The sequence below is a fragment of the Ursus maritimus genome, unplaced genomic scaffold, assembly GCF_017311325.1.
Source record: "Ursus maritimus isolate PB19 unplaced genomic scaffold, ASM1731132v1 scaffold_2, whole genome shotgun sequence".
Classification (NCBI taxonomy): Eukaryota; Metazoa; Chordata; class Mammalia; order Carnivora; family Ursidae; genus Ursus; species Ursus maritimus.
The window spans coordinates 50,560,772-50,573,202 of NW_024424452.1; the positions used below are offsets into that span (position 1 = coordinate 50,560,772).

Genomic DNA, 12,431 nt, shown 5'->3' on the forward strand with positions numbered 1-12,431 from the left:
CACTGTTCTAGGCAGGCAAACAGCGGTGTAAAAATCCCTGCCTTCAAACAGCTTGTGGTTCAGGGAGGACGGGAGAGCTGCCTGAGGTGCCTGCGTTTTGATCCCCAGCTCACTGCAGAACCGAAGGCTTTGGGCTTTGGGCTGTAGCTGGCCCACAGGGTGGTCTTCCTCCAAAGGTGCCTTTCTGGTGCCTGAAATAACCAAACCAGACGGATGGCCAAGGCAGCCCCAGGAGGAAGTCGGCTTTGGTAATTTTAGGAACCTTGGTTCAGTCCCAAATGAACTTCTCATTTCACCTTTCCAACGGGAGTGTCTCCTGAGTCCCCATCTCCCTGGGGGTCACCCTGGCCTCTCCCTCCACAGTACCGGACACGATCCAGCCTCCACGCATGCTGGACAGCCTGCTCCGCTCGGAGCTGCTTCCCTCTCCATTCCCGATACCTGCCTGGACCCACCTTCAGACCCCCTCACCTGGGCCATCGCTACACTTTCCTAACTGGGGACCCCCTTTGTGGATCAAGAAGGAAGTCAGACACAGAGGGGTGACTGGCAGAAGCGAAGGGCAGCCCTCTGTAAGCTCACCTGGTAATTTGGTACCACGGTAGAGAAAATTTCCCGTGATGGTCTTCCCTTCATGTGCTTCTCAAACTGAACCAGCCTAAAAGCCTCTGTTTTCAAGAAGCTGGTGAACCACTGAGCTGCCTGGTCGCCACAGTCCCTGCCCTTGATGTCCATACCAAAGATCCTGGAAGGGTCACAAGAGAGCGCCAACGTTACTGTCCTGCCTCAACATGCTGAGAGACGGCATCAAAGATGGGACCACTGGACCGCTGGGACCTGACTATCCCAGAGCGTGAGGAAGTGGTCTTCAGGCCAAGGGCCAAAGCTGGACAGAAACAGGAGGGGAGGCCACAGAACGTGCTCCAGGGAAGAGCCCCTCAAATGCTAACATGCCTGCAAATCACTGAGATCGGGTTAAAATGCAGACTCTGCTTCAGAAGGTCTGGTTGGAGCCTGACAGGCTGCCCGCCTGACAAGCTTCAGGAGGCCTACGCTGCTGGTCCGCAGACCACACTTTGAGTAGCAAGGATTCACGCTACTTTCAGAAGAGGACAGGGACAAATGTGTGGTCGATGCAGCCTAAGCTTGGAGTCTGGCAGAACTGGTTCAAAGTGGAACTCCACCATTCTCCAGACTGGGACCTTATACGAACCACTGAACTCCCCTGACCTTGTGTCGCCAGCTGTGAACCGGAGACGCTAATACGGTACCTACCGGCCAGGCAGGCACACAATTAGATGACACAGCGGTCTTCGTGCTTGAGTACCACTAAAAAAATGTTTAAAAGCCATGTACCCGGGGCGCCTGGGTGGCACAGCAGTTGGGCGTCTGCCTTCAGCTCAGGGCGTGATCCTGGCATTATGGGATCGAGCCCCACATCGGGCTCCTCCGCTATGAGCCTGCTTCTTCCTCTCCCACTCCCCCTGCTTGTGTTCCCTCTCTCGCTGGCTGTCTCTATCTCTGTCGAATAAATAAATAAAATCTTTAAAAAAAATAAAATAAAATAAAAAATAAATAAATAAAAGCCATGTACCCCTCGCAGAATGGCAAGCTGACATATATAAGTTTAATTCATTGTAGAAAATATCATTTCCATTGAATTATAAATATTAACATTTAAATATGATTATAAAGCATATTATGCACGTTAACATACAAAGCTATAAAATTATGTTTTTGAAAGTATGCAACAGAATCTAAATGCCACTGTGGTTTGATACCCACTCCTATCCATTTTCTAAAATATATGGTTAAGGGCCGCCTGGGTGACTCAGTTGGTTAAGTGTCCAACTCTTGGTCTCAGGGTCTTGATCTCAGGGTCATGAGTTCAGGCCCTGCATTGGGCTCCGTGCCTCACATGGAGCCCACTGTTTTAAAAAAAGTATTACGAGCAATAATTTGATTAGCATAAAAAATAAAATTTTGTTTAAAATTAATTTCTTTTTTTTGAAGATTTTATTTATTTATTTGACAGAGAGAGACGGCGAGAGAGGGAACACAAGCAAGGGGAGTGTGAGAGGGAGAAGCAGACTTCCTGCCGAGCAGGGAGCCTGATGCGGGGCTCGATCCCAGGACCCCGGGATCATGACCTGAGCCAAAGGCAGACGCTTAGCAACTGAGCCACCCAGGCGTCCCTAAAACTAATTTCTTAATAACTCCTGTCGTACACCCACGTATCTGTGTATGACCCTTATTGCTGGGATAAGATAAGGCTCAGCATCAGCTTTATTCCTTGTGAGCAACAACTGGATTACTGGCTCCTTCATTTTAGTGTAAGACAAAGACATGGCACCACCAACTTGTAACGATTTTCCCTGTCATCAGAGTCATTCTCTTTATCAACACCAACATTTCCCATTATTTGGGCCCATAGGTTTTTCCCTCCCAGAGCAATGCTCCCCATTAAGATGTGGGGTGGGTAAGACTTTCGTGAATACAGAGGGGAGGTGGGAGAGGAGAAGGTGCCCACTGTGGGTGCAATTCGGATTGTCGTCTATGGGATTTAAGGATCTGGAAACCTATTCCCTTAAAGCATCCCCTGCCCTCACGGACCCTCATATACCACGAGAAGTGTCTGCACCTCCACCTGTGACCGTTACCCAGGTTTGAGGCCTCCTGGGATAATGCATGGGAAAGAATCGGTGCACATACAACATGCTCCAGACCGGAACGAGCCCTGTGCTCCCCGACGCCCCCAGTCCCGCTCTGACCCTTAGACCCGCCTTGTTTTGGGACAGCTTCTCCCATCGCCTGTCAAATCTCCCTGCTGTTCTCAAGTTTCTTGGGCCTTTCTCTTCTCTCCACACCCTCTTCGTGGCGCCCCTGCTTGACCTCCGATTAATTCCTGGCTTGTCCCAGAGCCTTCTCATGGTCCTCTCCTGGCCTTCAGCCTTTCCCCTAGAAGTCTCCTCAAACAACAAACTACTCGGAACAGCCTTGACCCCACTGCTCATGAGTTCCTGAAACACCTGCTCCCGGGTCCAGCATGTCCCTCAACCCCTCACACCAGCCCCCGTGGAAGGGCACACACTTCTGCCCCTCAGCTTCCATCTGCCAGGTGAACCTAGTGTTGGCACTTTGAAAAGTAGAAAGCAGCCAGTGGGTAAGGGAATGGTAACTATGCAGTGCCCTTCCCACTCCTGAACACCACCCCCCAACTAGTCCTTACTCCTCGTCCCTGTGGCAGGTGCAACCTACCCCTGCACCATCCCGGCTTCTTCCATTCTACCAGAATGTTATGCAAAACTCTTCTTCCACATTTTTGTAAAGATTTTATTTTATTTATTTGATAGAGAGAGAGAGCACAAGCAGGGGGAGTGGCAGAGGGAGAGGGAGAAGCAGGATCCCTGCGGAGCCAGGAGCCCGATGTGGGGCTCGATCCCCGGACCCTGAGATCATGACCTGAGCTGAAGGCAGACACTGAACTGACTGAGTCACCCAGGGCCCTACCTTCTTCCACATTTTGACACAAAATATTCCATCATCTATACCCTACAGAGAAAGACTGATCCTTCCTATGTGAGCACAACAGAACTTCATTCGTTAGCAATCCACTAATTCACAGAGCAAAACTACGAAAAAGTAGTTAAGACATAAAGCCTTGAATGGATTTTTTAAAGAGATTTATTTATTTATTTATTTATTTATTTATTTATTTGAGAAAGAGAAAGAGAGGCAGAAGGAGAGGGAGAGAAGCAGACTCCTGCTGAGCACTCAGCCCGATGCGACCCTGAGATCACGACCTGAGCCGAAACCAAGAGTCCCAAGCTTACCTGACTGAGCCACCCGGGCGTCCCTGTGAATGGATTTTTACAAAGAAAATCCAGTTTTACCGGAAAGTTCTCCCAATGATCAAGGAATAAATACTAACCAAATCCTATACAGCAAAGCTTTTCCCTTCCCTGTGCATAGGCATGAAGAGCAAACACTAGGAGGCAGGTGGGTTCAAATCCCAGCTCTGCCCTGCATGACAGCGATGCGAGTCCTGTTCCCTCGTGTGAGGCGGAATTAATGATCTCCACCTCACGAGCTTGTGGAGATGATTAGCTAAAATATCATATTCAATGAATTATTACTTCAGGCTTTTGAAATTTCAGAACGTTGAATGATGGTTTTCAGCTCAGATGCTCTGCTTGGAAAAGCATACAGTCAGGGCCCTGGGAGCAATCTGTGGTCTTCCTCTGAGTCTTGGGACTATTGGACAACCCCGTCTCCACAGGCTGAAAAAGCTCAGGTGTTACAAAGGGATCCAGAGCACCCCATGACAGATACCCAAGCCTCTAGGACTTTCCAGTAGCACAGGACAAGACCCCCAGGAACCATGAAATTTGACCACCCTACAGGGGTCCTACAGACTGAAAGGAAGCCCAGGCCTGAAGCATATCTAGGCCAGGGATGGGAATCTCCTACCTCTGACTTGTGCCAGAGACCTGAGAGGCCACGGTGACCGTGACAAGCTCTGGCGCCCTTCTCACCCAACCCTGAGTTAATGGTCGTCTCCACTAACTGCCTTGTCTGCTTGGGGGGGGGGGGGTGCTGCCAATGCCGAAGAAAAGTCCATCCAGCTTGAATAAACAGAGAAGAACTCTAAAGACTGGCCCTTGGCACCCCTTCTCTATGCGTAGTAATCACGCTTTTGTGTTTCCTATATTCTTGATGCACTGGCATCCTGGGGCCTTGCTGATGTGGAAGGAATCGCCCCTCCCAGGGCTGGAAGATTCCCACAGGCAGGAGACCACTCACCTTTCGCGTGCATGCCAACCAATCTGGAGGCCCCCCCCCCAACCACCTCCTCTCTGGGCTCTTTCACACCAGGCCACTGTCCCCCGGCCCTAATCACCCAGGGCCAGGTACCAGGCACCCAGAGACAGCCTCTATGCCCAGAGCCCATTGAAATTGCTCAAACCAGCCAATCCTGAAGTTGTTTACCCTGCCTGGTCTGGTACTTTCTATAGAAACCACAATAAAGGCTCTCGTAGGGGCACCTGTGTGGCTCAGTCGGTTAAGCATTAGCCTTTGGCTCAGGTCATGATCTTGGGGTCCTGGGATCGAGCCCCGTATCAGGCTCCCCCCAACCTCAACTCAGTGGAGAGTCTGCCTCTCCCTCTCCTTCTGCCCCTTCCCACCGCTCATGCTCTCTCTCTCTCTCTGCTCACTCTCTCTCAAATAAATAAATAAACAGAATCTTAAAAAAAAAAAAAAAAGGTCTCTTCCTCCCATCCCCCCACCCCCTAGCATAGCCCACGTCCTGACCAACCCTGCTGCTTCTCTGTGCGGCCCTGCAGGACACGCCAAGCCTCCTGTTCCCAGGGATCTGTGAGCATAGAAAACTTCTTTCTTCCTCACGGTCACTGGCACCTCCACACCCATTACCATACCTGAGTAAAGCACATCCCAGGACCCTTAAAACGGTTCTCTGCCTCGCCCACTCACCTCTGACCACTCGACTGATCCCAGCCCCAGCCAGACTTCTCTTAAATATTTCCTTCCCCGAACTCATCACCGACTATACACACTGAAGCAGGACAGGTGCAGGGAGGAGCCTACGGGAAAATCCCGTCCGGTCCCCAGGGGCCCCGAGCAGAGCACCTGCAATCATGCAGCTTGTTTGAGAAAGGCAGCTTGCTGGGCAAAGCCAGCTGGTCCATGCCCGGAGCCTCGAGGATCAGGCGGTCGCCCTCACAGGTGATGGATACCAGCACGAGGCGAGGCTCCTGCCGGGCGGTGACCATGTGCCCATCTTCCTTGATCACCAGCCAAAACCTGCCGAGGAACAAACACGAACATGCTCAGAAAAGCCTCTTTGACCCTCTCAGAGACTTTCCTCTAGCTTTTATTTCATCAAACCCCCTCCCCGCCCAGACTCAGGATCCAGCAATTTTTTTCTAGACAATTACCCCGATCTGGTCAAATTCTTTGACTCCAAAAGTTGGTGCCCTGAAAAGCAGCTTCTTTGGAAGAAACAGCCCTGGGAGAGAACATGTGGCCAATGTATGAAAATCCCCAGTTCCAAAAATGCAGAAATTTCCCTTACTGGGAATCCTGGTGCTTAGTTTGGGGCTTTGTTTTGGTCAGAAATTTCCAGGCGCTTATTAAACTCTCCCGGTCGTTGCAAGATGTCTTCCAGGTCTCTTTGCTGTGGAACAAGCTGAGGCCCAAACTACTGGCTCAAGTGAACTAGAACTCTAGACAGGGTCTTGCACTGTTCAGGACGCCAAAGGATGCAAACATGCCTGCGCTCGGTTTGACCTGCTGAGCCTCGCAGGTCTGACATCAGGAGACCCCCAAACAGCCTCCCCTCTTCCCGTGCATGTTCTGACTGCGAGAACGAGATGCCCGCAAACCATGAGTTAGATCGGAACTCCACTTCCTTCTGGAGAGCCCGCTGTTCTAGGCTGTTTGCACACTGCATCATATCTAGGGGGAGAACGGCTGGGCTTTCCTGGAAAGGGGAAGGGAGGCTGGCCCGGGCAGGTCGGCTACGCCTTTATCTACAGCACAGCGTATGTCTGGGGTTACACCACACAAACGATCTGATTACTAAAAGATATTTAAAAAGCGTTCTGCCCCCTGGAGAAAGTAAGTTTCGATGGCACCATCCCAGCTGGAAGCTCGGGCTTTCTAACCGTGGGCAGGATGAGAGGGACAGCCCCGACCAGAATGTCTCTAGGGGAGACACTACCAAACACGACTGGAACCAAATGGGAATGCCTGCCTAACCTGATGAGGATCTCTGATTTCAGAGTGCAGGCGGCTCCGTCTTGGCCCTCGCCTGACCCCAGGGGGTGTCCCTTCCCTGCCACCACCCAGCACTCTGGCCGGCACCTGTGCTCCGCTAGCGACAGGTACGTGTTGGTGTCGGGGTGTGGCAGCGGATGAATGACAGTGCAGACGCATCTTGGGAACTGTCTTGGCTATTCCCATCCCAGAGCTGGTGATGCGGGCAGCAGCAGGCCCCCATCCCTCTGAGAAGCCATCTTTTTCCTTCCAGGCGTCTTTGGCTCCCAGGGGTGTCTGGCCCACTCGCCTACGGGGTTCTGCGACCAAGGGCTTTCCTGCTACCTTGTTACGGCTCCATTCCCTTGGGGCTGGGCCCTGTTCCTATTTCCAGCCTCATCCCTGGGTGCGGAGTCCTGGATGACCGTGCTCTGGTTAGTCCTACTCAAGGCTGCACCCGAAACGTCCATCATGTCCTGGCCCCCAACAGGACTCCCTCCGAGAGTTGCACCCAGCCAGACGCACGTCCCAACTGGAGTCTGCACGTTACTTCTGACGGTGAGTCCCTTCCGAGGCTGAGGCTCCAGCCTGCTGTTTAACAGCACAGGGGTTAACCCCTGGCGTCAACAGTGAGAAGGGGGGCTGGACATTTTGTGCTAGCTGCTGCAAATGGAAAGTCAGCTGGCAGCCTGCAGGGAGTCTACCACCGGGATCAGACAGAGACACCAATAAAAGATAAGAAGTTGCTGCCCGTAACAGACCCTGACCACTCTCACTACCCTGTCCGTTGGGGTCATGGCATTTGTCAGTGAATAACTCTCTCTGTTCTGCCAGATCTGAAAGAAAGTAAGTCTGGGGGCGCCTGGGTGGCTCATTCGGTGAAGTGTCTGCCTTCAGCTCAGGTCATGATCCCAGGGTCCCTGGATCAAGCCCCGCATTGAGCCCTGGATTGAGCATCCGGCTCGGCGGGGAGTCTGCTTCTCCCTCTGCCCCTCACCCTACTCATGCTCTCTCTCTCTCTCAGATAAATAAAATCTTAAAAAAAAAAAAAAAAGAGTAGGGGCGCCTGCGTGGCGCAGTCATTAAGCGTCTGCCTTAGGCTCAGGGCGTGATCCCAGCGTTATGGGATTGAGCCCCACATCAGGCTCCTCCGCTGGGAGCCTGCTTCTTCCTCTCCCACTCCCCCTGCTTGTGTTCCCTCTCTCACTGGCTGTCTCTATCTCTGTCGAATAAATAAATAAAATCTTTAAAAAAAAAAAAAAAGAAAAAGAAATTGGTCTGGGAAGCAGAAGTGCCTAAAGGGCAGGGGGGGGGCAGGGACCCCACCACAGATAGAAGGAGGGTAGTGACACTCAGTATGATAAACTTAGAGAACTCGTTTCTCCCGGAGACCACGGTCTGTGCAGAAAACATCAAGGGCTGGCTTCCGAAGGGTTAGGGCAGATTTAGGACTGATTGAGTCCTATATACCCACCAAGGAGAGTGGGATTTACAAGGTCAAGGAGGGAGGCCAACCCTCCCACCTTCTGCGCCAATCAGGCAACGCAGCGTTCTGCTAGGCGGACTCTGAACCAGCCCAGAGTCCAGGGTGCCCAAGCCAAACACTCACAAATTTGTTAAGAGCTTTGAACAAAATAGTTCTAGAAGTTGGAGGACAGAGCCCCTATGGAGGAAGAGCCCAGATTCTCAGAATGGTTCCAAAGAACGGTTCAAAATGGAATGAAATCCAAGAGGCCTTTTCCTGCATTCCAGGCTGTTGGTAGTTTCATTATTATTAAGTTGAGAGAACAGCACTCATTCAGCAGAGTTCTTTCTAGCTTGCTTCTGAGTTTCCATTATCCTTTAATAAATAAAACCCAGATGAAATAGGGTCTTTGAGATCATCAAGTCCAACCCCTTTCTTTTGTAAATGAAAAAAAGGAGGCTCAGAAAGTTTAGACGACCGTGCGTGGGTCTCCTGGTCCTCCGTGCAATCCTCACTCTTCTAAATCACACTGGGTTCATGAAAAGCGCGTGACTGCGGTACTCACAGAGATCAGAGTTCACATCCCTCCAGCACAGAAGTGCTTTGGGTGAGACGCTCCTCCTTTCTGATCCTGCCGTTTTTATTTGCAGAGTGGAGATAACGTCTAGCCCACCGGACTGTGCTGAGGCTTGTGTAAGGTCATCTACGTGACAGGATTCAGCTCAGTGTCCGAGGCACGTGAGGCACGAATCTATGTTCATCCCACTGCCCTGCCCTGCCTCCTCCCAGTCTCCGCGCCCCAGCACCCATCCCAAGCATTTATGGTTCAAAACAAGGGGAAGTGGATACAGTCCTATTGATTTTGAGATACCCATGGCAGCAGAAAAGCAAGGGACAAATCCTTTCCACAAGAGCAATAATCACAGCCAAGGAGTGACAATAAGTGGGAAAAGAGTCATTCAGATGACCAGAAGAGACACAGATAAGAACGGGAAATCTCTCTCTGAACAATGACTTCAGTCCTTCAAGTGGGGACGGAAGGAGCACAGGCGACTTTCTCTAGATGTGCGCCATGAGAATTTGCTCCTCCCAGTTTCTGGAGGGTGTCCAGGACCCCTGTGCCTGGAGTTTTCCCAGCAGTAGGAAGGCTCGTCTAGTCCTGCATACTTGAATAAGCTCTAAACATGCTCTTCTCGTTTTTCACGGCCCCAGATACAGCAGATTCAGCGGGGGGATCTTAACACGACACGAGGGGGCTTCGCTCTGGGTGATTCTGATTCCATAGGTCTGGGATGGGACTCTCAGGAAATTAAAGTTTTAAAAATCTCTCCGGTGGCTCATTAAATGTCATGGTTCCTCTGGTCACTCACTCCTCTCCTGAAATAAGTCACTCAGAGAAAGGCAAATTCCACATGATTTCACTCATATGTGGGATTTAAGAAAACAAAGGAGCAAAGGGAAAAGGAGACAGACAAACCAAGAAACAGACTTATTTTAAGATTTTATTTATTCATTTGACACAGAGAGAGAGAGAGAGAGAGAGAGAGAGCATAGGCAGGGGGAGCAGCAGGCAGAGGGAGAGGGAGAAGCAGGCTCCCCGCTGAGCAGGGAGCCCGATGCAGGGCTGGATCCCAGGACCCCAGGATCCTGACCTGAGCTGAAGGCAGACACCTAACTGACCAAGCCACCCAGGCGCCCCCAAGAAACAGACTCTTAACTATAGAGAACAAACTGATGGTCACCAGAGGGGAGGGGGGTGGGAGGATGCGTTAAATAGGTGATGGGGATAAAGGAGGGCACCTGTCGCGATGAGCATGGATGTCCGTAGGGAAGTGTTGAATCACTATATTGTACATCTTAAACTAATATTGCACTGTATGTTAACTGGAATTTAAATAAAAACTTTAAAAAAAAGTTTTGTTGGTAAGTTATGTACCCTTGATATGCTACCAGGAGAATGGAACTTTACTTCTGTGCTCTTCCTCCTAAAACTCCATACTCCCTGTCAACCATAAGGCAAACATCAGACAAACCCAAACTGAAGGACACTCTACAAAATGCCCACTCAGGATTCCTCCAAATTCTCAAGGTCAACAAATAACGATAAAAGCTTGAGAAATTACTACAGTCTAGAGAAGCCCAAGGAGTCACGACATCCAAATGGAATTATAAATGTATCCTGGTTGGGATCTTAGGGTAGAAAAAGAAGGACATTAGTGGAAAACCCAGAAAATGTGAATAAAGTATAGAGATAGATAGATAGATAAGTAAATAATAAAACCCTCTCCAGGATTAGGAGTGCCTGGCTGGCTCCATTATAGAGCATGGCGCTCTTGATGTCAGGGTCCTGAGTTCTAGCCCCACGTTGGGGGTAGAAATTACTGAAAACAAAAACAAAACATAAAAATCTCTCCAGGATGAGAAATCTGGAGTGGAGGAGGACGGAAAACCCCCAAGAGTTATATGGTCTGCATACACAACATTTCTCTAAACAAGTTGAAGTTTTTCAAAGCCGTGAGAGTCCACATTTTTTATTTTTTATTTATTTTTATTTTTATTTATTTATTTATTTGACAGAGATAGAGATAGAGACAGCCAGCGAGAGAGGGAACACAGCAGGGGGAGTGGGAGAGGAAGAAGCAGGCTCATAGTGGAGGAGCCTGATGTGGGGCTCGATCCCATAACGCCGGGATCACGCCCTGAGCCGAAGGCAGACGCTTAACCGCTGTGCCACCCAGGCGCCCCAGAGTCCACATTTTTTAAAGAAGACAGCTGAGAAGAGCGAATACACGTATCCTGGAGCAAACTCAGAGCAGCAGATAGTCTCTGCTAGAAGATTCTTTGAATGACCAACTTGCAAACGTCCAGAGGACCACAACAAAACCACCCCAGCCTGATAGGAAGGCATTTTAACCCTAACAAACCAAAGAAGGGGATTCTGCCCTTCCTTGTTCACTCTTTCTAGAGTGTTGCATTGTTCACCATCAAGTGAACCTTCCAGATATCCAGCTGCATGATTCTTAAGAGTGAGCAGGTGTCTGTGGCCTCACCTTTGGGATGAGTTAAATGACAGAACACCTTTTCTTTTCTTTTCTTTTCTTTTTTCTTTTCTTTTCTTAGGGAGTGGAATTTCCATATGCCAGGCCTTACGTGGGTAGATCCTTTACCCTGAGTTCTTCTTCATTAAGGACCACTTTGCCTCTGGGGAGACGGGACACACTATTCTCTTAACGGCAAATATTACAACACAAAACTTCACTCTGTTCATTACTTATGAAAGTGGATCAAGTCTCTCCACCTCCTGGGTCTCCCAGGCACCTGCTCCAGGAATGACGACATGGGAGGAGCAAACTCCAGCAAGACCAAAGCCAGTGTCCTTGAACAGAGTCTTGGTTTCAGCGTTGCCGCTGTCTGCCTACGTGTGCTCACAGCATTTTATTTTCTACTACTGTACAGTGGACTAAGAATCAGAAAGTTTAGAACTAGCAGGAGACTTGGGAGATGACCAGGTCAGACCCCATCCTTCTACAGAGGAACTTCTCATCTAGAGAAGGGCAGGGGTCTGCCCCTACGTACCTTTCCAAATCGGAACCAGACATGAATTGACCTTCCCAGCTAAAGGATCAAAGGCAAAGCGTCCGACCAGCAGCCCAGGAAACGCAAGAGGCAAACCTGGGGGCTCCTTCCCGCGAGCGGCCCCCACCCCACCCCGTCCCCGGCAGGTGCCGCGCACCCCGCCCGGCCCGGCCCTACCTGTCCCGCAGGTGGCCGCTGCGCAGCCCCAAGGCCGTGCACTCGGCCGCGCTCACCGGCACCCCCTTGCACGACTTGACCGGGTAGATCCAGAGCTGCGCCACGGTGCCCACCTGCTGCAGCCGCCGGCGCCGCCTGGACCGCGCGCGGCGCCAGGCGACCGTCCCCAGCGCCACGGCGGCCAGTCCCAGCGCGGCCACCCCGAGCCAGGCGGGCCGGGACGCCGCGGGGAGGCGCGGCGCGGGGAGGCCGAGGCGGCCCAGAGCCGACGAGGCGGCGGTGCCCATGGCCGAGTCGGCGGGGAGCGGGCGGCGGCGACTGCGGCCGGGGCGGCTGGGGGCGCGGGGGCGCTTAAGGCTCGCGGCGGGCGGGAAGAGGCGCGGCGGCTCGTGGCGGCCCTGCGCTCCCTGCAGCCCTGCCCCCCCCCCCCCCCCCC

General features: G+C 51.4%; 1 protein-coding gene across 3 annotated transcripts in view; it reads right to left on the minus strand.

Annotated features, from left to right (window-relative positions):
* MTARC2 (mitochondrial amidoxime reducing component 2) overlaps nt 1-12,297 on the minus strand; it is a 33,424-nt gene extending 21,127 nt beyond the window's left edge. For all 3 annotated transcript variants that reach the window (XR_005836316.1, XM_040636006.1, XM_040636005.1), the window contains exons 1-3: nt 11,996-12,297; nt 5,650-5,823; nt 583-745 (exon numbers count right to left, since the gene is read on the minus strand). Coding sequence is in view for 2 of the 3 variants with exons in the window: in XM_040636006.1 (XP_040491940.1) it covers nt 583-745; nt 5,650-5,823; nt 11,996-12,282 (624 nt within the window). In the remaining variant the exon portion in view is untranslated. The remainder of the gene's footprint in view (nt 1-582; nt 746-5,649; nt 5,824-11,995) is intronic.
* Nucleotides 12,298-12,431: the final 134 nt, after the last annotated feature.